The following is a 25,560-nucleotide window of genomic DNA, read 5'->3' as shown; positions in this document are numbered from 1 at the left end:
TTACAGGATTAAAGCAGGGGGTCTTTGGAGCTAAACTGATAATTTCAGCTCCGGGACCCCCCTGCTTGCAGAGATACCTCCGTAAGAGGTGCCAGTTTTCCTGCAGTCGGATAAACTGTGTGCCTAACATTAACATAATGGTAGCTTTAAATGTCACACGGGCCAATAGGAAGTCGTGACATCATCCGGTGTGGCTTCCTGTTGGCCCTCGTGACTGGGACATTTAAACTGAAAACAGATACCGGCATTCCCTACGGAGGTAAGTATCTCTGGAAGCAGGGACCCCGCAGAGCTGAAATTAACACAGTTCCCCTCATGAGACCCACTGCTTTAAATCTATAATAATAAATAATCCGTATTGCTGTTTTAATATAATATTTAAAATAAGTTTGCTATTTCCTGTAGCATCTGTTGCCAGTCTTATATTATAAGACATGCTGAAGTTGCTATTTTTTAAACCCATATAAATGTTGTCTTTAATCTTACTGAAGACATATTTGGAAACAGATTGTTTAAATACATGTTTTCTGTGATTTTAGGGTAAAACACTTTCAGCCATCGCCTTAATCCTTACTAATTTTTACGATGGCCAACCTTTTCCGACGGTGAAAATCAAACGTGAATTAAAAAATCAGGTGAGTCTCATCTTCTAAACCTGGAATGGGCAACTTCAGTCCTCAAGGGGCCATCAACAGATCAGGTTATCAGGATATCCCTGCTTCCGTACAGGTGGCTCGGTCTTCGACTGAGCCACTGATTGAGCCACCTGTGCTGAAGCAGGGATATCCTGAAAATCTGACCTTTTAGATGGTCCTTGAAGACTGGAGTTGCCCACTCCTGCTCTATACTATAGCCGAAAAATATTCAACATGTTTAGGAAAAAACTTCTTAGAAAATATTTAGTATCCGTTTAATCAAAAAGTGTGTGTGTGTGTGTTTATTTTTATATATATATATATATATATTAGAACAAAAGGGAAAAAAAGAAAAAGCGCCCGATCCATGTGTAAAATCTGATATAAAAGGTTTCATTTACCATCAACATAGACAATTGCACACTCACACTTTTTCAGTGTTTTAAAAGCGTTTTATGGGACAATCCCATGCACCAGACAGACGTCAGACTTCCACTGCTTCCTTCCGTTTCATGCAGTTGTATGAACTGCAAGGCTTTGCTGCTGCTGGTGTCACCGTCTCAGCATCTCTCCGACAACCCGGATGAGTAACTTGCGGTTCCTAGTCTGCACGGCTCTACACGAACCCTCTCCAATGAGATAACAGGGAACTCCTGTACTGGCGTCTGCACTCAGGCGTCTGGGCTGCTCCACCACCGTAGCTCCTATACCACGTGACCCTACGCGTTTCTTCCGTCTCAGCGGATTTCATCAGGGGATGGACTATGGTTGAATTGACTTGCTTTTTATAGCACTTTAGTCCAATAGAGCAAATCAAACCCAAATGGTTCCAATCAATTAAATTAATTTAGGTCATCTGTGCTGGATGTTAACAAAGTAACAGATCACTTTAGAGAGGACAAAATTAAGAATACACATAAAACAAATGGCCATAACGAAGTACATCATATAGTTAACACAACAAATTAAACCATGATATATGATAAATTGTCATTGTTATTATAAAGAATTATAAAACATAATATATATACACGCACACACACAACACATGTTGGGTAAAAAAAAAAGTGACAAAAACCCTCCACAGTAAAGCATATAGCAAATGGAAATATTACTGTATGCTCGTTTGCATGTCTTAGACAGGTCTGCAACCCCGCCTTTCACCATTATCACTCAGCACACAGCGCTTCCACTGCAGAAAGGGATTCTGGGAAATGACATGCAAATGAGCACACAGTGCCACCTTTTGCTTCAAAACCATTTAACATGGTCCCCTATAAGCTTAAGCTTGCTGCATTTCACAGCTTTGAGCACTGCCTGGGTTAAGATGCATAGCCAGTACTGGCACACACACCGACGTTTCCGTCCTACAAACAGGACCTTTAGGGAGTCCCTCTGTTTTGAGTCCACCGATCAAAGGTACTGTGGAGGAAAATGCCATTAATGCATCTTGCACCCTTACCACTTTTAATAGAATCTGTTGATTTTCTTAACCCGAATTTGTTCTGCACCCGATTCTTTATATGTATTTCCTAGTCATTAAAATGCGGTGTTATGTGTATCTTTGCCTTTTTGCTCAGGAAAGTGCTCTAGCTGAGGTGTCTGTGGAAAGCAAAGTAGTAAACAGCAAGCAGTCACATAGACAGTGTAAAGGTAAGTTATACGTGTATGGTGCTTATTGTAATAGTATGGCAGAGAGAGAAGTACAGTGGCAAGAAAAGGTTTGTGAATCACTTATAATTTTCATATATTTCAAACCTAAAATGTTATTAGATCTTAATCAAAGTCCTAATAATAAAGATAACCTGATCAAACAAATGACACAAAAACATGATACTTTTCCAACATTTATTTATCCACAAATATTCAATATCCATGCATGAAAAAGTATGTGAACCATTTAGATTCAGTACCTGGTGGCGCCCCCTCGAGCAGCAACGACTTCAACTAAGCGTTTCCTGTAACTGCTGGTCAGTCTCTGACATCGGTTTTGAGGAATTTTGGCCCATTCTTCCATTCAGAACTGCTTCAACTCAGTGACATTTGAGGCCTTCCTTGCATGGACAGCTCGCTTCAGGTCCTGCCAACACATTTCAATGGGATTTAGGTCCGGACTTTGGCTGGCCATTCTAAAACGCAGCATTTCTTCTGCAGCCATTCTTGTGTAGATCTGCTTGTATTTTTAGGATCATTGTCTTGCTATACGACCCGCATTCGCTTCAGCTCACAGACGGATGGCCTTGTTCTGGTACAATGCAGAATTCATGGTTGTTTCAATGATGGCAAGCCATCTAGGTCCTGAGGCAGCAAAGCAGCCCCAAACCATCACACTCCCAACACCATGCGCGACAGTTGGGATGAGGTTCTTCTGTTCGAACGCAGTTTTGGTTTTCGCCAAACACAGTGTTTCTTATTGAGTTAAAAAAAAGTTCTACCTTTGACTCGTCTGTCCAGAGAACATTGTTCCAGAAGTCTTGTGGATCATCTATGTGCTCTTTGGCGAACTTCCGATGTTCTTGTTAGAGAGCAGTGGTTTCCTTCTGGCTATCCTTCCATGAACACCATTCTTCTTCAGTCTTTTTCTGATTGTTGAGTCATGAACACTCTCATTTTCCCAGGCGAGAGTGGCCTGCAGATCCTTGGATGTTACTCTGGGGTTCTTTGTGACTTCCTGGATGATTTGCCAGTTTGTTCTTGGAGAGATTTTGGTAGGATGACCACTTCAGGGTAGAGTGACAGTGGTGTTGAACTTTCTCCATTTGTCTGACCATGAATTGGTAGAGCCCCAAATCCTTAGGCATGGTTTTGTAACCCTTTCTAGACTGATGAGCATCCATAACTGCTTTTCTGAGGTCCCCAGATTTATTTTGATCGTGGCATGACGTGTTTCCCCACACCTGTATGGTGAAGACCAACCTCACAAAGTTTCTGATCTTTATATAGGGTGGGGCCACCCAAACTCGCACCTGAAGATCTAATTAATTATTTAAACATCTGATTCTAATTGTCCTCTTTAATTTAGCTGATAAAACAAGTTTTCACTTACTTTTTCATATACCGTGACTCTTAATTACTCATTATTTGTCTAATTCATACATCATTTTGTTTAAAAAGACATGGAATTGATTTAATATAAACCCTATTGGATATTTAAGAAACTTCTGTATTTGATTGAAGAAGGTTATAATGGGAAAAACTATGGAATTTACGTAATTATCATTGCGGTTCATAAACTTTGTCTTGCCCCTGTGTTTCTTTATCATGGTAACAATGCAGTTTATGGAAATATTTTTTTACTTGAAGGGCTCGTGTTCATTATTCTGTCCCTTCGACCAGAGTACTTTGTATACTGATTGTTTTTTAAACGGTTGAAATATTGCACTTGAACTGGTTAAACCTGTCGAGAGTCCCATTTCCTTGTGGCCTTGGGCAAGTCTCTTCTTGACCCTTATTCATTATACAGTGAGGATGTCTTCTTGTGCTGGAGAAGATTTTAGTCCCATTCATTTGAATGGAGCTGATCTCCTCTCCAGCACTGGGAAGACATCTTCATGGTATATTGAGTAGGTAACCTTTTCTCTGTGATATTGGATTGAATGTTTTACAAGGCAAATTACAAATGAGACTATATTTAGTAATAATTTAAGTAATCCCGAAGAACAGGGCATTACTGACCAATAATGCCCTGGCTGGAAGACTTGAAGGCCCGAGGCGACACGAGGGACTTTAACCCAGCCAGGGCATTATTGGCCAGTAATGCCCTGTTCTTCGGGGATTATTACTATGATAGGCTAAATGTAGGCTTATTTGTATTTTATTTGTAAAAAAAAATTCATAAAAAATACACTTTTGTAGTCATATTGATTTTTATCAGCATGATTGTCTACATTCTTTTGCTTTTACTGCAAGTTTAGTCAAAGGTAATTGTACATACACACAGCCCCCCTGTATATACACACACACTCTGCAGCCCCATCCCCCCTCTATACACACACAAACACTCTGCAACCCCCGTCTTTATACACAAACACACTGCAGTCCCCCCTACACACTCTGCGGCCCCCCTCCTCTACACCCACAAAGCACACTGCAGCTCTCCTCCACCCTCTACAGTCACAAAACACACGCTGAACAGACATCACACAGACATCACACGTAGCAGCCCCCCTTTACACTCACAAAATACACATAGCAGCCCCTCTACACCCACAAACACACACTGTAAACCCACAAACTGCAGACACAAACATGCTCTGCAGCCCTCCTCCACCTTCTACACCCACTGACACACACACACACACTGCAGCCCCCCTCTACACCCACAAAACACACTGCAGACACACACACACACACACACACACACACACACAACACTCTGCACCCCTCCTCCACCCACAAAACACACACCAACAAAACACTCTGCTGCCTCCTCTAAACCCACAAAACACACTGCAGAGACACACACACCAACAACAGACTGCTGCCACCCTCTACATCCACAAAACACACAGCAGACAGACACAAACATTTCCCCTCACTCTCTTGTGCGGAGCTCTCTGCAGGAAGGGTGGGGGAGTAGTCCATGCCTTGCTGGTGCCTCCTGTCCAATCACCTACCCTGTCTGAGAGCTGATCTCACTCTTTGAGGAGGAGAACTGAATGCTGGTTGGTTGAAAAACTTGGCAGGGTGCCAAAAATTCCGGCCAATTACTGAATGGATAATGCCTGGAATTTTAACCAATCAGAGACACGGGGTTTCAATAATGCCCGGAATTTGATCATATTATCAACAGATAATGGACCGATTTAAGCCTCTTAGTAGTCTTTATTTTCATTGTACTCTTTTTGTTTTTAAAGCACGAATAGAAACTGCCACTGCCATGTGCAGCAAAGAAGAGACAAACCCGTCAGAAACCTCGCGCAATCGTCCCAAAAGGTAGTTACTAGTACGGCAGTTCTACAGTATTTGGTTATCATTATTTATTTTATTTTGCAAAAAAAGTGCAGTGTCAAACGTATGCATTCTGCAATATATGTACCGGTGTGATTGCCTCTACAATTAGTATTAACCTCTTCACTGCTGTTGGGGAACCGCAGCTTCACCTCAAGCAGTGCACTGCATGCCTTACTTTAGCTAAGGGGTGCTCAACTTCAGTCCTCAAGACCACCCAACAGGTGATGTTTAAAGGATATGCCAGCTTTGGCACAGGTGGGTCAATCAGTCCCTGCTTCAGCACAGGTGGCTAAATCAGCGGCTCAGCCTTTGAGCTGCTGATTGAGGCACTTGTGCTGAAGCTGGGATATCCCTAAAATTGGACCTGTTGGGGTGTCTTGAGGACTGGAGTTGAGCACCCCTGCTCTAGTCAAGCCATTAGTTGTAAACCTCAATGGTACATCGCCTACATGTCATTAGCAAGAATTGAATTGATGCAATAGGGTGCAGCAAAGCTGGGAGCGATGATCTCGTATTCCGTTCCTTATTCCCCAGGCAGCAAGCCAGAAAAGCCAAGTACACATTCAGCAGTGATTCTGAGGAGATGGAGGAGCGTCTGCCACGAAAAGTCAGAGGTAAGTGTAAAACAGAAAACCAAACACAGAGACTGAACATTTCACTAGAACATGTAGCTCTTTTGAAGTTCTGACTTTCAGTACTTTAAGATAGTTCAAAGCTAAGTTCCCAACGGATTACCCCACAAAAAGGGCACATGGCCTTTTACATCTGATTGTAAAGGAGCAATCCAAATGCCTTTTTTTTTTTTTTTAAAACATGTATTTTGATTGAAACGGGGTCTCCAGAGCAGAACCCCATTAATTTCAGTTCTGGGGATCCCCTGCTTCCAGAGATCCAGGCCTCCATAGTAGGTGCCAGTAGCAGCTCCAGCATGGCTAGCTGGGTTTTAATGTTTAAAGCTTCGGCGTCATGCGGGCCAATAGGAAGCCGTACCTGATGACGTCATGGCTTCCTATTGGCCCACAGGGAGCTTTGAAAAGCAGCCGTTATGTGATCCCTGGTAGCTGAGCAGAGCGGCTACCGTAACCCCCTACGGAAATAAATGCCTCTGGAAGCAGGGGCTCCCTGAAGCTGAAATTAATAGGTTTCAGCTCTGGAGACCCCCTGCTTCAATCCCGGGTAAAAAAAGAAAAGAGAGCTTGGATTGCTGCTTTAATGCATTTTTTACTTAAAGTTGTGTTGCCATCAGATAATCCACTCCTTGCTGTTTATGGATTTTATTGTAGCGAAATCTGAAGGGGTTGCACCATCAAAAAAAGGAACTAAAGGTACATTTTATTTCCACTGGCATCTTCTTTTTGTTTTTCTCCTATACTTAAGAGCAAAACCTAAGCATAGAAAAAAACATAGAATGCACTCGACAGGAGAGGAGTGAAACCACATAGGAAAAATAGAATGAAATGTCAAAAATATGATTAAATACATAAAATGAGGTGAAATTGAAAAGATTTGTGTGAATGAGAACTATACCTTGAAAGTCCTTTGGGAAAAATGGATCAGTCTGTCCAGCTTCCTCTAAAAAGACTATTATTCGGAGTCTTGCAGCCAGTGATTGGCATTTATAGAACAGAAGCACAAACACAGCCTGCGATAGTGCACAATATCCTTTAATGACACAATAAATGCATTTTCATGTAAGGGAAAACCTTTTAAATGAGGCGTTGGAGGTTCACTAAGCCAGGGGCTCGCAACTCCAGTCCTCAAGCCCCTCTAACAGGTCAGGTTTTCAGGATATCCCAGCTGCATCACAGGCGGCTCAATCAGTCCCTGTTTCAGAACAGGTGGCTTAACCAGAGGCTCAGTCTTCGATTGAGCCACCTGTGCTGAAGCTGGGATACCCTGGAAACCTGACCTGTTGTGGGAGGGGACTTGAGTATTGGAGTTGAGCACCCCAGCACTATGCGATGGACTTGGTAAATGAGATAGTAGTAGGTTCAGCACCGTCGCTTATAACTTCCAGATTTGCAAGGCCAGCAATCCCCCGCACGAGTGCCTGTATGTATGCACCTAAATGGAAATCTGAATTCATTCATTCACTGTGGATGACCGTCAGCATGTAAATGCAAGTCATTGAAATGCAATAACAAATATTTGGCTTCTTGTTGTAGTCTCTCAGGAAGGTTCCTTTGCAGCCATTAGGAAATAGGATTTGTTAAGAGAAAACTAGTAGGGTTAATTTATATTTTGTGGCTACTCCGTGTTTTCATGTATAGATTTGAGTATGTTATAAATGATGACACTATAAACCTGATGGCTATTTGTGCGTTTACTGATAATCATGCAGTTGCTGCTGTGCCAGCTTGCAGTCTCCAGGAGGGTGGCCAGTTTGCTGAGGCACTTTCTGGGTTACCTGCTGAAGTAAAGAAAAAATCCAAGAAAAAAGGTAACGATTTGGTTTCATCTGCTTGAATGGAAAATTTGGGGAGGAAGCATATGACGACACTCAGATTTCCATTGTATTATTATTTGCCATTAGTACAGTTCAAACGTTACGTTTTTGTTCTAGCCAGTACTAAATTGATCTCTTTAACTGCCATTATCTGATCTTAAGGATTAAAGCAGGGGGTCTTCGGCGCTGAACTGTGTTAAATTCAGCTCTGGGGACCCCCTGCTTCCAGAGATCTCTCTAGGGTGTGCCGTTTTCTCTGCAGTCAGGGAAACTGTGTGCCTAACGAAATGGCGACGTTCAAATGTCCCGCGTCACGTGGGCCAACAGAAAGCTGTGACATCATCCGGTGCAGCTTCATATTGGCCCGCGTGACAGGGACATTTAAACTGGAAAGAGATACCTGCACCCCTATTGAGATGAGTATCTCTGGAAGCAGGGGCTCCCAGGAGCTGAAATGAATGGGGTTCAGCTCCAGAGACAAACTGCTTCTGACAAATGAAACCAGTATGCCTGCTTTAACCCCAGCACTGAAATGTTGCAGGAGTGTCACGTTTTGGGGATAGGAAAAGTATCGGGGATTTATGCAGAATGCTGTGTGTGTTCCATGTGATGGTCTTGCATTGTACAAGCTTTTACTGCAAGACATCTTTTAATCGGGTATTAAAAGTGTAGTATAAACTAGCTCTTCTCTGAATATGACTAAATGGAATAAAGAGCCACCCCCACTGTCTGCGCTCCTATTCTTTTTATAGGCTCCTTACAAAGTAATTCATTTTAGTGAGAACATTAGCAGCAGAATAAAAAGAATGACACGAACAGGGAAAATAATAAGAATTCAGCACTTCCTCCAGTCCTATTATCCTACTTTTACTTCATTATCCTGAACTTTCAGGGATCCTAGTAATAGTTTACATTTGTTTTTTCCTAACTTTTCATCGCCCCCCTCCCCCCACCTCCCACAGGCAGAACAATCTCTCAGTGCCTTTCAAAAGCCGGTTCAGAAGAGCGACCTAGAGCAACGCTGATCATATGTCCCTTATCAGTGCTGAGCAACTGGATTGTATGTATTATTTATGGCATTGTTATACTGTGCATACACCATGAAAACATACAATTTCACAAGGACGTAGGTAAATGGGATATTAATAAATAGAAAAAAAAGCAATAGTCCAACACACCAACCTAAAAAAAAAAAAGTAAAAATGGTCAAGTGAAAGTCATTTTAATGACTTAAAGAAGTCACAGCTGCAATTTGGATTCTGCTATACTGTAGTTACATAGTTGATGAGGTTGAAAAAAAGACATCCATCCATCCAGTTCAACCTATGCTAAATTTAGACAATAGACACTTATCCTATATGTGTGCTTACAGTATATTGATTCGGAGGAAGCCAAATGAAAACCACCAGTGAAATATCATCTAATGATATCTCATAAGGGGAAAAAATAGTAATTAAAATGACTTTCACTTGATCCTTTTGACTTTTTTTTGTTTTATTGATTTTCCCTTTATCTTGACCAGATATTTGGCTTTAGAACCCATTTTGTTCTATTCTTTAGTTTCTAGATTCAATTTGTGCTTTCATCGTTGGTCAAATACAATATCAAAGAGAGACTCTGGATAAACAATCTTCCTACACAGAGAACAGTTTACAAGAGAGATTAGGTGAACATTTCATAAATACTCCAAAGCATTGGGATACTGTACTGCAGAGACATTCAACGATTAAAACATTATTTAACAAAACGTGTTTGATTTGTACACACGGTATATATTATCTACATTTATCCTATGCAAATGCCACTGCCATTAGTTCACTTTGGTCCTAGGGAGGACCCCTTCGCTTTAATATAATCCCAGAGTATCACTTTCATATGTCCTGGTGATACTGTGATGTCACTGACAAATGTCCCGGTGATACTGTGATGTCAGAATAATTCTTCTGTTCCTGTGCAGGGAGACTAATGCATGTACAGTACTTCATAATCATGATGCTATTTTACCTGATTTGTGTATGTTAGTCTCTGTATTGAGCAGCAAAGTAGTTTAGACTTATTCATTTCTTTTGTTTCAGGATCAGTTTGAGCAGCACGTAAAAGCAGATGTGCACTTGAATATTTATATTTATTATGGCCCTGAACGCAGCAAAGATCCAGGTTTCCTTTCTAAACAAGATGTTGTATTGACTACATACAGCGTTGTAACGTATGACTATGGAGTACGTAAACTACACAGGATCTGGTGATTGGTATTTGTAGCAAATTTACTATAGAATATTTATATATGTATATTAGTAATATAGTTATTTACTATATAGCTGACAATGTACATTGAATTTGGTAAGCACAATGAATCTCTGCGTTAAGAGCTTAGAACCTAATGTTAATGTCTGATGCACAGGGAGATAGTGACTTAACCTAGGGTCACAAGGAGAACTGACTCAGGGATTTTAACTGGTTTCACCCACTGCAAAGGCAGTATTATCTAGCTTCCAAGCCAGATTATTTTGTTATTCTTGGATTAATTATGAAGAGTTTTGGAAAATGCCTTTGATCTCATTTAAATATAGAAATCTAAATTAGAAAATAGATATCTAGTGCAGTAATACAGTAGATATATATTTTCTTATATCTAGTTCACTAATACAGTAGATGCAATTTAAATACTTAACCTGATTTTTGTTTTGATTTTTTTTTTTAATGCTGTGATATTAGACGTTATTTTTAGAAGCTGCCATTGTTCCATTCACTTCTATTTTAAACTCTTTTGGGAGATTATTCTCGTAGCTCCGAAGTCGTCATTGAAGTTTAGAAGGAGCGGAATGAAATATGAGGAAAAAACCTCTATTCTCTATTGCAAATCGCATCTTCTAAATCGCTTCTATCAAAGTGACAACCCGCACGGTGTAACAGCCAATCCGCCTGGTTTAAACTTGCTTTAGAAGTGTACTGATAAGAGCTGGTCCTAACTCCATCCCCAGTCTGACTTATGGGTTTTGCTCTCTCGGGCAAACTCATATATTTCAGACTCTGTGTGTAATCGCGCAATACCAAAATCGCCTATCTTGTGTTGGCATGAAAAAAATGCGAATTTTTCGAAGCTATTTGCATTATGCAGCTACGGGATCCGCAGTTCGTCAAAATTTTTTTTGAATTGGAGGCATTTTTTTTGACAAACCGTTCGAATTGGCAGAGCCAGAGTGAAACTGCTTCTAAAAAAAAACCTTTGACATGGATTGGCCATGCGATAAGGGCTTACAGAATAGCAAAGCATACCAATCTGATTTCAGAGGGGACTTTAGAATCGGTTTGCTATTTTCTCGTATCTCTGATCACATTCCCTGACCACTTTAAGTCTGTTTTGGTAATTGGGGCAAATGTGGGATGATCTATCAGTAGGGGATCAGAAAAACCCCATCAATGTTGATACCAAAACTCCTCATCAATCATATAATTTCCAAAATGGCAATTACGAGGGAATTGTATTGAATATTGAATGCAGTGACATTAGAAGAAGTCCATTTGCTTGTAGTTCTATATTCTGTGAACTGAGAAGTCAATCTTGGGGTTTTACGACCCTGACATGAGCTGGATCCAGAGGGATTCCCTACTCTTTCCTTCTAGAGCAGGGGGGAGAGCCCACTTCACAAAGTCCGGTGGCTGCGAGTGGTGTTGGACGAAGGACACACTATCAGAAATCCAAACGCTCAGCAGACAAAAGCTGCCCTCAGCCTGGAAGCCGAGAGACGATGGGTGCTGACAGGTAACAGACCGCGTTCAGTTTCTAGTACTGACTATGTCTATGCAAAGAAGTCTTGTTTTACAGAACCAGATATTTCTCCCAATTCATATTTGCAGTGCATACAGCACCAATCATTCACATTGTAGTAAAGGCATGCAAACAATTACAACGGCAAAGCCTCTCAATCGATTTCCTAGTCACGGACCACTCTGCCTCTATTTTCATGCACAGGTTCAATGTATTAATGTTATGTTAATCCTGTTTGTGAGTACATTATAAATGCCAGCGCTAATGAGCAACATAAACAGATGAGGTGACTTTCATTTAATGTTTCTGTCTGAAGAAGAGAGGAGTATTCCAATTTTTTTCAGTGAACAACATTCTTCCTGCCTCCGTTTAGGATACTGTTTTGGCATTCGCTCACAATTTGAGAATATCCTTAAATACAGAGATAAGAGCATCAGGCATAAGTAAACACACACAGACATTTGGTCATATGTGTGCATTTTGGACCCAATAAACCACTTTTATGTGATAATCTCTCATGCTGTGCCGGTGTATTGGATCTCTAGGGATCCTCACAGACTATCACTATTTACCTTTTACCGTGCACTGCACTTGTCTCTGCTGAGGCTTTTTTCAGTGTGTGCTGCCATTCTCTCTATCTATATATACACATACATTATATACACATGCGCTAGGACATTTGGCCACGGCCGTTTTACCGCGACCAATTCTCCGCCACCACTTACCTCGCCGCTGGGACATCTTTCTGCCGGCTGCACCACCGCCAAGCTAAACCCTTAATCTTACCCTAAAAAAAACTAATCTTAACCCCTACCCTAAAAACCTAAACCCCTTACCTACAACACCTATCCTTTACCCCCTACCTAAGCCGCTGAAACCCCTTAAATTAACTTTCCTTATTGGAGAAGTGGCTGAGTGTCCAGCGACGCTGCGGCACAAGGTCCCTCGGCGCCCAAACGCCGGCAGAGACTTGGACGTGGCGAGACGACCACGACCAAATGTCCAATTCCGTATATATTTGACCATCTTACTGTCGGGCCGTATCAGACCTACTGTATTTGTGTTACTTGTCTCCTGGTTTGATTTGATACCGTAGGTACCCCAATTCAGAACTCCTTGAAGGACTTGTGGTCCCTTCTGTCTTTCTTAAAACTGAAACCATTCACTGACAGAGAGTGGTGGCACCGCACAATCCAGAGACCGGTTACCATGGGAGATCAAGGAGGACTTCGGTATGAACAGTAGGCAGACATTCTGTGCTTCCAATAGGCCTGCAAGTTTGTGATAAGGAAACCTTAGTGACCAGAGAAATGTAACACATCTTGTAGTTAAGTGGGTTGGACATAGTGAGTTACTTTGGAAAGGCCTTTCTGTATTTGGAGGAACTTTCTGCTGTCTCCGTAAGGGGCCTGTCAGTCTGCCTCTCATGACTTTGTGAAGGAAACCCAATGCACCTTGGGAACAGAACATGCCACCTCTGACAAAACTTGCTAAATAGAATGTCATGAAATTCATTACCATGACATCTTACCCGTCTTTCAAAATGAGCATCTTGCAAAGTGTCGGGATAAAATCTTCTTGGAAACCAGCCGTGAAAAATGACCATGGAGCTTTTAGTGGCTTCACTGCTTTATAACGTGCTACAGAAATAACATGCTGATTCGAAGTATCCCATATAGAGTGCAAGGGCTACTATGTAGGCTTCCCGGTGACGTATAAAAAACAAAATATCCAGTACAGGTTGAAAACAGGAAGTAAATAAAATAGGCCAATAATTGCAGCATATTTATTTTCAAGTTGGGTGGGAGAGGGGGTTGGCCTCATATGATCTGCTGTTTTTGGGACATCCATATGCCAGTGGAGTTTAATACATTTTTATGCTTCTGAAAAACATAATTTAATATTAATGTACACCAATAAATGATGGTGTAAAGATGATGCCTGAAAAAGGAACATGAATTCTCTTCATATCTTGGATCGAAAACAGTTACTCATAGTAGTATCTTTAACAATCCACCTTGTTATACCACTTAAGTGCTGTAGGTGCCTATAGTTCACTTAAAAGCCGTATGAGAAACTAGTGAATAAAGTGCAGGCTTGAGTTTAATGTTTTCTGCTGCAAAACACCAAGTTGTAGTCGTCATCCCCTCCATACTTCTTGTAACACTGATTAAAGCATATTTTCCTCCTAGCCGGTTACAAGCCCTCATTAAAAATATCACTCTGAGGAGGACAAAAGCAAGTAAAATCAAAGGCAAGCCTGTGCTGGAACTGCCCGAGCGGAAAGTGTTTGTTCAGCACATCAGTCTCTCGGAGGAAGAAAGGCTGATATACGAATCTGTGAAGAATGAAGGGAAAGCCGTTATTAGCAGGTAAAGACCGACCGTGAAGCAAAATGTTTTAGTACGAAAAAAAAAGAATAACGGTTACTTCACTTGGCTACTTTGATGCTGCAATGTAATGTGAGGATCCCAATATTTGCTTTAACCAGGCGTTTTCAACTGCAGTCCTAACGACACCCCCCCCCCCCCCCACCTACCAAACAGGTCAGGTTTTCAGGATATCCCTTCTTCAGCACAGGTGGCTCAATCGCCAGTGATTATATATTAATGCTTGATGAAACATTTCCAGGGGGCCTTTTGGCGATGAAAACAGTATCGGGTCTTTGGCTCTGAAATCATCACATTCATTTACCTTCTCAGTATCAGTTTGCATTGCAACACACAATGTTGTTCCTATTCTTCTTTAGGTTGTGTATTGTCATTAAACAAGGTACATATCGTGTATTTATCCTTCCCTACGTAGTTTAATGTGCTGCAGATCTTTTATCTATTCAAATGCACAGAGCATTGCGTTCCTGATCCAGGTTGCACCGTTATATATCATGTAATGACTATGTTCTCTCTAGGTACTTTAACGAAGGAACAGTGCTTACGCACTATGCAGATGTACTTGCTGTTTTGGTCAGATTGAGGCAGCTTTGCTGTCACCCCCATCTTGTTGCGAGCACCTTATCTTCCATTACTCCAGCAGGTCAGTGTGGTTATTATATCTATGTAATAGACCTGTTGCAATGTAGTTCCACAAGCACTGCATGCATACTAATGTATATACAGATGCAGCCTTTGTGTTGTACATACAGATTATGAAGTACTAATTAGGGGGAATGGGAGAGAGCTCTTGCGTGCGTCCGCCCGCCTAGTACAAGAAATAAAGGTGCAAGAAGGGATAAATTGGGTGCATGAACAGAAAATAACAGGATCCCGACTGCATTCAATACGGAGTGGGTAGGAGTAAACTGGCTGCATGGGAAAGCAAATTAGGGGTGGGAAACTCCAGTCCTCAAGGGCCACCAACAGGTCAGGTTTTCAGGATATCCCTGTGTTCAGCACAAGTGACACAATTAGTCCCTGCTTCAGCACAGGTGGCTCAATCAGTCCCTGCTTCAGCACAGGTGGCTCAATCTTCGACTGAACCTCTAATTGAGCCACCTGTGCTGAAGCTGGGATATCTTGAAAACCTGACCTGTTGGTGGCCCTTCAGGACTGGAGTTGCCCACCCCTAATTTGCTTTCCCCCGCAGTAGTGGCTCACTGAGTAAAGGCACTGACTCGGAAAATAGGGACGCTGATTTTGAAGCAGGGGGGCCTGGATCGAATCCAGGTACCGGCTTCTTGGGCAAGTAACTTTATCTCCCTGTATCTCAGGCATCAAGAATTTGATTTTAAGTTCTATGGGTCAGGGACTCACTGTGCCTGCAAAAATTAAATTCAGTGCTGCGTACACTGCAAGCGTGACCAAAGAAAACAAATATCTTGGGTAATATCCCTGACTAGAAGGGAGAGGGAGTAGGTGGTATGATACATTTTTATTGGACCAATACATTTTTGATACTGTATGTTACAATCTTTCAAACCTTTCACGGTCCTTCATGAGATGGCAGAAATACAGAAACAGAGAATTTTATAGGCCGAGTAAGTAAGGGTGTTATGTGGTTGCAATGACATTTTAATGTTGACAGGAAGTGGGATATTAAAGCAGCAGTCCAAGCTGCCGTTTAAAATAAATAAATAAATACAAAACTCCCTTTAATATACAGTTTGCATCAATACAATCCACACAATAAGTAATTAGCCAAGTTGCCGATCGATCGGCGAAGATTTGGCTCAGAGGTTCACTAACTGGAAGTGAGTGCAGCAGAAGAGGACCAAAGATGCAAAGTTCTGTGGGGAGGATCATGTGACCAGGCAGCCACTGATACAATTGGTGCACTGCTAGAGAGAGGGCTGGGCTCAAAAAGAGGTGTGCCAGAGCCCGTTTCAGAAGATGAAGGGGATGTGACTTTGTAAATGGTTGTTACATTCATAATACATTAAAAATGTCATTCAGAGTAGTTTAAAAAAACAAAAATGCTACAAGTATTTCTCATAGTACAGAACTGATTTATTAAAAAAACAGATTGACTTTTTCCACGGCTCGGGAAGGTGGGAGTAAATATTTATTTTGTTAGTGGAGTTTTCTACTAATACCCTAAAACTAAACTTCTCGCTCTTTGGTGCCTGAATCAGACATGGACGTTCGGACAAAGGTTTGTTTTGAACAATTTTATTTACAATGTTTATGGCTTTTCACCCTGGTTCAAATCCGACACAGTCTTGTAATCTGCAAATGAATTGTCTGCCAATAACAAACATTGATTTGAAACATGAAATGCTTCCATCACATTGTAATTTTTTATTTTATTTTCTTGAACGTTCCTAGCCGATTCTACCCCAGAAGAGCTGCGTGAGAAGCTGGTGAATAAGATAAAGCTAGTTCTGAGCTCTGGCTCAGATGAAGAATGTGCTATTTGTTTGGACTCTCTGATAATGCCTGTCATAACACACTGTGCACACGTGTTTTGTAAACCCTGCATTTGTCAGGTTATTCACAGTGAACAGGTTAGTCATTCATTCACGCCTGGGTTTGCTGTATTAAGTTACTAAATAGAACAGAAGTCTCAGCATGATGCATAGTTTGACAATTGTATGGTAAATTAATGTAAAAATCAATTGTGTGTGTGTCACTTTGACCTGTATGTTTTATATTCTTCCAAAGTTCAGTGCTTCAAGCTTCCAATGAAGTGTCTGTACTTCTCTTATTATTGCAGCCCAATGCCAAGTGTCCCCTTTGCAGGGGCGAGTTGCACCAGGAGCACTTGGTGGAGTGTCCTCAGGAGGAATCTGACTCCAATGTGAACCAGAAGCAAGACCAGAAGTGGATGTCAAGTTCAAAAGTAAGAAGAGCTTACAAATACCCCCCAAAATTGCATCTGTTCCCTTGCTTATTTTTTTTTTTTTATATAATACCCATAACTTGGTATATTTTGCTATTAAAATGTTGTTATAAGGGAACACTTATTTTTTATTTTTTTTGCTCTAAGGTTTCCACACTACATTTCCTGTGCAGCTATTTACAGGCATTAGTGTGAAGTAAATGTGCAAAGAATGACAAAGGTGGGATATGTGTCATTAGGATATGAAAGAGTGCTTGTTGAACAGATCTAGTGCAGAGTACAAGCAGATCCATTCAATAAAGAGGGGAGACAGATCAAGGAATGCAAAGAAACTGATAGTAAAACTTACAGGCAGAAGAGGTGGGGATCTGAAGGTTTTGACTTTTCCTTAGGACGTACAATTTTTTTGTCACTTGGTAACATAAGTTAAACGCAATGGACATGTCCTTTTAATTTTTTTTTTATTTTTTTTACCTATCTTCTATGTAAACTAATTTACTACTTCATATATTTGTAACTAGATATTTTGTTTTAGATGCAATCAATATGTCCGCTTAATTCCTTTCCTTATGTATTTTCCAGATAAATGCTCTCATGCACGCATTGATAGACCAAAGGAATAAGGATACATACATAAAAAGTATCATCGTTTCTCAATTCACTACCTTCCTGTCGCTGATAGAGACTGCTCTTAGGTAAAAGGAAATATTGCCAATATTTTTTGGCCTAAAACTGTGTTTTGATTAAATATGTTCAGATTTAGTTTTAATTCACATTTAAAGGTATCCCTGTACCGAAATGGTAATATATTATAGTTTATCAGTTGAGCCAAAAGGCAACAAACTTTGCTAAATTCTATCAGTACGTTGAGCCATTTGGCCAGAAGTGGCCAATTTCAGTCCTCAAGGGCCACCAACAGGTCACTCGTTCAGTGAACCACCTGTGCTGAAGCAGGAATATCCTGAAAACCTGACCTGTTAGTGACCCTTGAGGACTGGAGTTGTCATCCCTGCTTTTGACAATCAGCCCATCATCCTTCTAGCTGTTAGATAACCTAGTTTTTATGCAAAATACAGGATTGATGCCAGGTCAGAATTGTTCATCCACGCAGTGTCTGTTGTCATAGGAACTGTATACTGCCCTCATTTTTTTGTGTGTGTAGAGAGTCTGGCTTCATGTTCACACGCCTCGATGGGTCGATGACACAGAAAAAAAGAATAGAAGCAATTCAGTCCTTCCAGAGCAGTGATGCTGAGTCTCCAACCGTTATACTGCTGTCACTGAAAGCTGGAGGAGTTGGTTTAAATCTGACAGCAGCTTCACGAGTATTTTTAATGGATCCTGTAAGTAATTTAATTGAACACATATGGAATTTCACTTGTACTTCCATTTCCTAAGTTACATACTTAAAAGTTGTACAACTGAATCCTACTAGGTGTTTACACTGTTCACATTTAATTTTTATTAGCTGTTGTTGGTAAAGGAGCTTTATAAGGGGATAACATTGCTAACCTATAAGAAAAACATGCATTATGTATGCAGACTTCCTCATAATATTGTACACAAGTTATGGTGAGAAAAGAGACAAACCCTCCACCATAGTGTGTACAGCGAATGAAAATTCCATTTGTGGATACATTCACATGACATTATACAATTTGATTCAGATGTGACCTGTGCCAATGTTTGTTAGATCTGCTTTTATTAAATCTGTATTTTTCAACTTTTTTTGGTTAAGGAACCTTATAATTATATTGTGAAGTTCTGCGGATCCCAAGCCTGATCTAATAGCGCGTATGAGATAAATAATTCTGTATTTGGTATTTTCAAATGACCTGAAAATTGCAGGGAACCCTTTTAGGGATGGCTGGGGAACCCAAGGGCTTCTAGGAACCCCTGTTGACAAACACTTTATTAAATATTACAGCATGTCACAACATTCAACCATTATTGTGACATTTGTAAACCAATCTATTGAACATTTTTTTTGTTTTTAAATGCAACTTTGATATTTTCACATTTTAGGCATGGAATCCCGCAGCAGAAGAGCAGTGTTTCGATCGGTGTCACCGGCTCGGCCAGAAGAAGGAAGTGATTATAACCAAGGTACGTTATCTTCACCTCAGAACCTATTTTTAAAATTTTCTCCTCACTAACCAACATTTTTTTTCCTCTTCAGTTTGTGGTGAAAAACTCAGTTGAAGAAAATATGCTAAAAATTCAAAACAAGAAGCGAGAGCTCGCTGCAGGAGCCTTCGGGTCAAAAAGGCCAAATTCCAGTGACATAAAGCAAGCCAGGATCAATGAAATAAGGACTCTTGTCGATTTATAATATGAGTGACTTATACAGTGGACAGTACTAAAGAAGAAGTTTTAGTCTTCACAAAATGACTATATTCACTTTACTTTATTGTAACAAACATGTAAAGAGTATCTATAGCTAACTTTAAAATTGTAGCTGTGATTAAAGGTTATAAAATAAATATGAATCTGTACTCTTTCGTGCTAATCTCTAATAATATTTAATGTGTATGATTAGTTTAGAGTGTCTCAAAAAAAGTGTGTCAAACTAATCAATGGCAATAAAACAAACCAATGTGTGCACTATATTTAAGGCGTTAACACACACGTAAAAGATTATCTTAATAATTATAATTAATACAAATGTGCACATTTTAAAAAGTGATAGAGAAGGATCTAGGAGTGGGTCTAGACAGCAGGCTTAGCAGTAGTGCCCAGTGTCATGCAGTAGCTGCAAAGGCAAATAAGATCTCTTCCATCCCATTTAATGCAAGGTAAGAAGTAAACATAATTATGCATCTCTATAAAGCATTAGTAAGACCACACCTTGAATATGGAGAACAGTTTGTCACCACTCATTAGAAAAGACATTATGGAACAAGTTAAAGTGCAGAGAAGAGCCACCAAATTAATAAATGGGATGGAAAATCTGAGTTAGACTAGGCTAGCTAATTTAGATTTGTTTACATTAGAAAAGGTGTAGGTGTGTAAGAGGGGATATGATAACTACCGTATTTCCTCGATTCTATGACGCACCTTTTTTTCCCCCATTTTCACGTCTGAAATTTGGAAATGTCTTTGAACCAATGTTTAAAAAAAATAAATAAAAAAAATCTGCAAGGGGGCGCTGCTGCTGCTGCTGCTGCTGCTGCTGCAGTGGGGATGTTTCCAGCACCCAACAGGAGCTCGGCTGTATTACCCGGCTCTGACCACGGGGGCCCCCCTCCGCGACTCTCAGCCTGGTGGGTGTTAACTGGGTCAGAACTTGTCCTCACCTGTCAGCGGTGGTCGGGGGGGTGGGGGCGGAGGAAAGAAGTGTCAGAGGGGGAGCTCAACAAGATCGTGGAAGAACTGGGACGGTACTTACGTTGTGTATCGCATGATCTAATGACGTAGCCAACCCTTGTGCAGCTCCTATAGCGCTAAGCAGGATGCTTGTAGTGCTGAGGAGAAAGTTGTACTGTGGTGTAGTAAATTGTGCCTTACAGTAAAATGGCAGCAAAGAGACTTCACTATGATGCCACATAGAAATGCAAAGTTAGTGTACGCAGAAGAGCACGTAAATAGAGCTGCGGGAGGTAAATTGACCATAAATGAAGGAAATATTCGCCACTAGAGGAATGACCGCACTGCCAAGTGCTTTACAGGACGAAAGGAAGATAGCCACAAGTAGATGAAGCTGTGCTTCATTTTGTCATTGAGACATGTGCAGAAGGATTGCCTGTCACACGCCAGGCAATGCAATTAAAGGCAGTAGAAATTGCCAAATCTCTTGGAATAGATTACAGAAATTTCAAAGCAAGGAGAAGTTGGTTTGACCGATTCATGCGTCGTGAAGGACTCGGGCGCCGAACATCTGTCAAAAGAAGCTTCAAGAGAAGCTGTTTAATTTCCAGCGATACGTCATTGAATTAATAAAAAAACAAAACAGTTGAACCAAATTTAGAAATGCAGACGCAACCCCGGTATTCTTAGATATACCTCGAAACTATACTGTCAATCCTAAATGTGCTAAAGAGGTCAAGATCATGAGCACGGGTTATGAAAAGCAGCGTGCCACTGTGATGCTATGCATAGCTGCCGATTGGCCGAAAGATGTCGCCTTACTGTAGATCATTTTAAACCGCTAAACGATACCCAAGAATTAGGTCTTTCCCAAAGATGTAATTGTGCGTGCATTAAAAAAAAAAAAATGGATGGATGACGGGTGAGCTGATGGAAGACTGGGTAAAAATCATCTGGAGTACACATCCAGGAACTCTACGTAACACACCTAGTATGTTAGTTCTTGATGTGTTTCGTGGACATTTATCTGAACAGCTAAAGAATAAGCTTACCAGAATGCGTTGTGACTTCGTGGTTATTCCTGGTGGAATGATTAGCCAACTTTAAACCACCTCAATCTTTCAGTGAAGAAACCATTTAAAGATCATATAAGGAAAAAATGAGGCATGGTTGCTATCTGAAAACCTTCCTTTGACACCTTCTGGTAAGATTGAGGGCATCTGCATCACAACTTGCAGAATGGGTGTCAGCTGCTTTGGAAGAAAATACCTGAAACAATGTGGGTTTGTGTTTTTTTTCCCCCCAATTTGTTTTTAATTAAATCGAGGGTGCATCTTAGAATCGATGGTGTCTTAGAATTGAGGTAATACAGTATATACAAATATATTCAGGGTCAATACAAGCTTTCAAACAAACAATTCATCCTAAGGGCAGTACAAATGACGTTTGGTAATCCCTTAAGGTTTAAAGAAAGGGATTTTTTTTTTTTTTTTTTACAGTAAGGGCAGCTCAAATGTGGAATTCATTAGCCATGGACAGAGCTTGACAAATTATAAATAATGCTACCGCCAGACCAAAAAAAAAATGGAACTCGTCCTGCCCCCCCATTTTTTTTTTTAATCCCAGTGTACAATTGTGTACAAATGAATATATAATACACACATTGAATTATTATATATACAGTGTGCAACACACACCCCCACAACCTCTACTCCCCAGCACATCCCCTCCACCCAGGCTCGGCTCCTCCCAACCCCCTTCGGCAGCCCTGATTAGGTGAGCCACGCTGACGTCACCACTGGCGGGTGGGACTGTTAGCGACGGGGCTCTGTGATTGGTTGGAGGATCATGCAGCCGGCTGCAGCAACACAGGCACTGAGGGGAGAGGCGTCAGCCTTGCCAGGGGCAAGTGGGTTTGTCGAGCCCCACTCATGGAGACTGATGACAGATACAATAGATATCTTCAAAAAAAAAAAAAAAAAAGTTGGACATCTTTTTAGAAAGGAAAGGTAATACACCAAATCAGTAAACATAGGAAGGATGTTAATCCAGGGTGAAGTCAGATTCCACTATTGGCCGCCAGGAAGCAGTTTGTTTCACTGAGACATTGGATGAGTTCACAGGGGGTTGTGCGTTTGCTTTGTTCGGGATCAAAATACTATAACACACAAATCTAGAAATGTCAGTCATCTAAATTTGGCACAGGTTGAACTTGGTGGATGTCTTTTTTTTTTTTCAACCTTATCTACTATGCAACTAGGATATAGTAGATCCAGCGGATAAAATCTGTATATTGCGTGCACTGGTCGATCCACTACTGCAGCGGTGCGCAAAGTGGGGGGTGCCAGATCCGCTGCGGGGATTAGAACACGCTTCCCAAAGGCATTTAAATTAATGCCGGGGGAGCTGCAGCACCTCTGTAAACCTTACCTTGATTCAGCCGCTCCTGGTGACGCGTTGCCATGGCAACACAGCGTCAAATGACGCCTGAACAAAGGTAAGAGTAGGGGGATCGTGAGGAGGGGGGGGAGGGAAGCCAGCAAGGGGTGGGGGGCCCACAGGGAAAAAGATTGCACCCCCCGTGCACTACTGGATGATCTTCCTGGTTCTGCGGTTGCAAGTCTCTCCATGTTACTCCATCTCTTCTGATTTCATCTTCCTTTTGGTTGTCGTCATCTTGGAATCCAGTGGCGTATCAAATTTGTCCAATGATGGTAATTTCTTCTTGTGATGTCTGGCACACTGCTATTTTAATTGCTTCACCCTTTGGTTTCAACCCCATTATTTCCCTCTCTGGGTAATACCCAACATACATCTCTCCATACTTTGCTTTGTCTGAAGTTGTGTTATCTTTGCATGTAGGGTCCAAGACTCAGACTTGCGTACAGATAGAATACATTGGTTGAAAACAGTGACCGGGCCCTTGAAATATTGTTTCTTCCATGTGCGCCAAATTGCCATCACCATTCTCCTATTGATGCTATTCAAAAGGTTCCCTAGCCGTTATTTGCCAGCCCAAGTAGGCGTATTAGGCTTCTAGTTTCATTTTCTTTACACAAACATACAGACATGCTACAGAATAGGTTGTCACTTTACTAAAATTCAATAAGTGCCCATTTCAGGCATTTATACTACAAATTATACCTTTTAATGCTAGAGGAGCCTGTACTAAAATACATTTACAGAGCAAAAGTTATTAGGCAAGGCTGCCAGATATTTTTTCCTCTTGCTTTGGCATTAATGTAAATTAACACCCCCCCCCCCTTCAAAACTCCCACCCCCGAATAAGGGGTCCATCTATGTCATTGTGGCAAGGGTCAAATTATTTTGACGCCAGTAAAATCAGCATCCCCTCTGCAGGCTGTATGAGGTACAGCAGGGGCCTCAATTATTTCACCCCACAATGCCTTGCACTTACAGCAGCTGACAGCCACACTGCCTGCATTTCCATGTAATAGCAAGGAAGAGGTTGCATCCTGGAATATTGCAGCCATTAAAAAAATATCCTGTGATCCGTTTTGTTGGTTAAAAACCTCAGAAACTGTTGCCCAATATCCGAATTAGCTCATAGCTAGAGAAATGTTTCATTGCACAATTTGATTCTAAGCTAAAAGCACATTGATGCAATGAAGCGGCATATGTAATCAGTTTCTTAATGCAAGAACATTGCACTGCAAATTAAAAAAGGTGCATGGAAACCCAAATCTTTAAGAATGGTTTTATAGATTTGCCAGTGTATTTTGACAATTGCTTGTCCTAGCTCCATCAGTATAGTGATAACGTTTCGTAAGTGGAAGATAAAGTAAAAACTATTCTTCAGCAACAGGTCAGCTTGTCAAGTTTAGCTTGCAGAAAGGGACAGGCCAATTGACTTCTGAAAGTGCCCCGTACATTAGAGAAGTTATTCTATAATTAGAAATGACATTGTAATGTATGCATACATTGTATTAGGGTTACTTTTATCAATTTTACAGCAGTTCAGTCATCTTCAAGTTAGATATCTGATAATTGGACTAACATGGACTAGTGTGAAACACCTGTTTGACAGATACTTAAAGGTGTTAGGAGCTATATGTGACAGCAGTCATGCATTGAACAGCTGTACTCTGACATCAAATTACTTTCATCCCAATTGTACATTGTGATCAGTAATAGTGGTTTAAAAAGTTTGATCAGTGTAGTATTTACTACATTTCTCCCCCTCCCCCCCCCATGCTTTAAATTTGTTTTGCATTTTTTTTTTTTTTTTTTTAATAAAATCAGGTGTTTTATTTAATACTTAACAGGACTGAAGCAGGGGGTGATCTCGAACCCATACATTTCAGCCCTGGGGACCCCTGCTTCCAAGGTAGACCTGAGGGGGTACCAGTATATTGGCAAAGTTTAAAGCTCCTGTGTCACACGAGGCAGAAGGAAGCGAATGTCACTGCTTCCGATTGTGCTGCAGGAGCTTTAAAATGCCATCATAATGTGAGCTGAGAAGTGGCTACTGGCACCCCCATATGTAGGCAAGTATTTCTGGAAATGGTGCTTAGAGCAGCTTTGCTACCAGATAAATATACAAACCATGCTAGCTTATTGCTTAATAAGTGGTGCTCCTTGGAGTGAAAGTTACACACAAAGATGCAAATCCCAATAGACAGGATAAGCAGAACGTCTATAAGGTATTTAATTATACAATTGGTGAATGAACCAAGACAAACTTGAATCAAACCACTAACCATGTAAGTGAATCATCCCCAACGTGTCAGTCACAACAGTAATATAAATTAAATACTGTAAAACACCCTACATAAAGTAATACTAATGGGGTGTATAGTGACAAACAGGCACCTCATGGTATTAGAGCAGTGAGTCCCAACCAGGGTTCTGTGGAACCCTGGGGCTCCTTGAAGCAGTCTCAGGGGTTCCTCCTATGGACCACAGAGGCCCCCCAGGGCGTAGGGTTTTTTGGTATGTATTTTGTAGGGTGTATTGAGAGAGTGGGGTAATTGACGGAAGGTATTGGTGAGAGGGGAGAGGAAGCAGGAGGGAGAGAGCAAGGAAAAGAGGGAGTAAGAGTGAGACGCAAGGGATAAATACATGCGAGGCGGGAGAGTTAGTGAGATGGATGGGAGAGAAATACATGGGTAAAGGGTGGGAAATAGGTGGCTCGTGAGGTGTGAAATGTTGACTGA

At 41.0% G+C, this 25,560-nt stretch overlaps 1 protein-coding gene across 1 annotated transcript in view; it reads left to right on the top strand.

The window, feature by feature from the left end:
• The window catches only part of HLTF (helicase like transcription factor), a 30,384-nt gene extending 10,824 nt beyond the window's left edge, over nucleotides 1–19,560 (top strand). The window contains exons 7-24 of the mRNA XM_075570410.1: nucleotides 540–635; nucleotides 2,216–2,288; nucleotides 5,492–5,570; nucleotides 6,123–6,202; nucleotides 6,872–6,913; nucleotides 7,930–8,028; nucleotides 8,997–9,094; nucleotides 10,110–10,253; nucleotides 11,659–11,797; nucleotides 12,900–13,035; nucleotides 13,996–14,175; nucleotides 14,712–14,836; nucleotides 16,564–16,742; nucleotides 16,952–17,077; nucleotides 17,660–17,772; nucleotides 18,240–18,420; nucleotides 19,103–19,183; nucleotides 19,257–19,560. Of these exons, the coding sequence (XP_075426525.1) occupies nucleotides 540–635; nucleotides 2,216–2,288; nucleotides 5,492–5,570; nucleotides 6,123–6,202; nucleotides 6,872–6,913; nucleotides 7,930–8,028; nucleotides 8,997–9,094; nucleotides 10,110–10,253; nucleotides 11,659–11,797; nucleotides 12,900–13,035; nucleotides 13,996–14,175; nucleotides 14,712–14,836; nucleotides 16,564–16,742; nucleotides 16,952–17,077; nucleotides 17,660–17,772; nucleotides 18,240–18,420; nucleotides 19,103–19,183; nucleotides 19,257–19,409 (2,124 nt within the window). The 3' untranslated portion in view covers nucleotides 19,410–19,560. The remainder of the gene's footprint in view (nucleotides 1–539; nucleotides 636–2,215; nucleotides 2,289–5,491; nucleotides 5,571–6,122; nucleotides 6,203–6,871; nucleotides 6,914–7,929; nucleotides 8,029–8,996; nucleotides 9,095–10,109; nucleotides 10,254–11,658; nucleotides 11,798–12,899; nucleotides 13,036–13,995; nucleotides 14,176–14,711; nucleotides 14,837–16,563; nucleotides 16,743–16,951; nucleotides 17,078–17,659; nucleotides 17,773–18,239; nucleotides 18,421–19,102; nucleotides 19,184–19,256) is intronic.
• The last annotated feature ends 6,000 nt before the right edge of the window (nucleotides 19,561–25,560 follow it).

The sequence above is a fragment of the Ascaphus truei genome, chromosome 14 (assembly GCF_040206685.1).
Source record: "Ascaphus truei isolate aAscTru1 chromosome 14, aAscTru1.hap1, whole genome shotgun sequence".
Lineage (NCBI taxonomy): Eukaryota > Metazoa > Chordata > Amphibia > Anura > Ascaphidae > Ascaphus > Ascaphus truei.
This window is presented reverse-complemented; position numbering and strand designations above follow the sequence as displayed.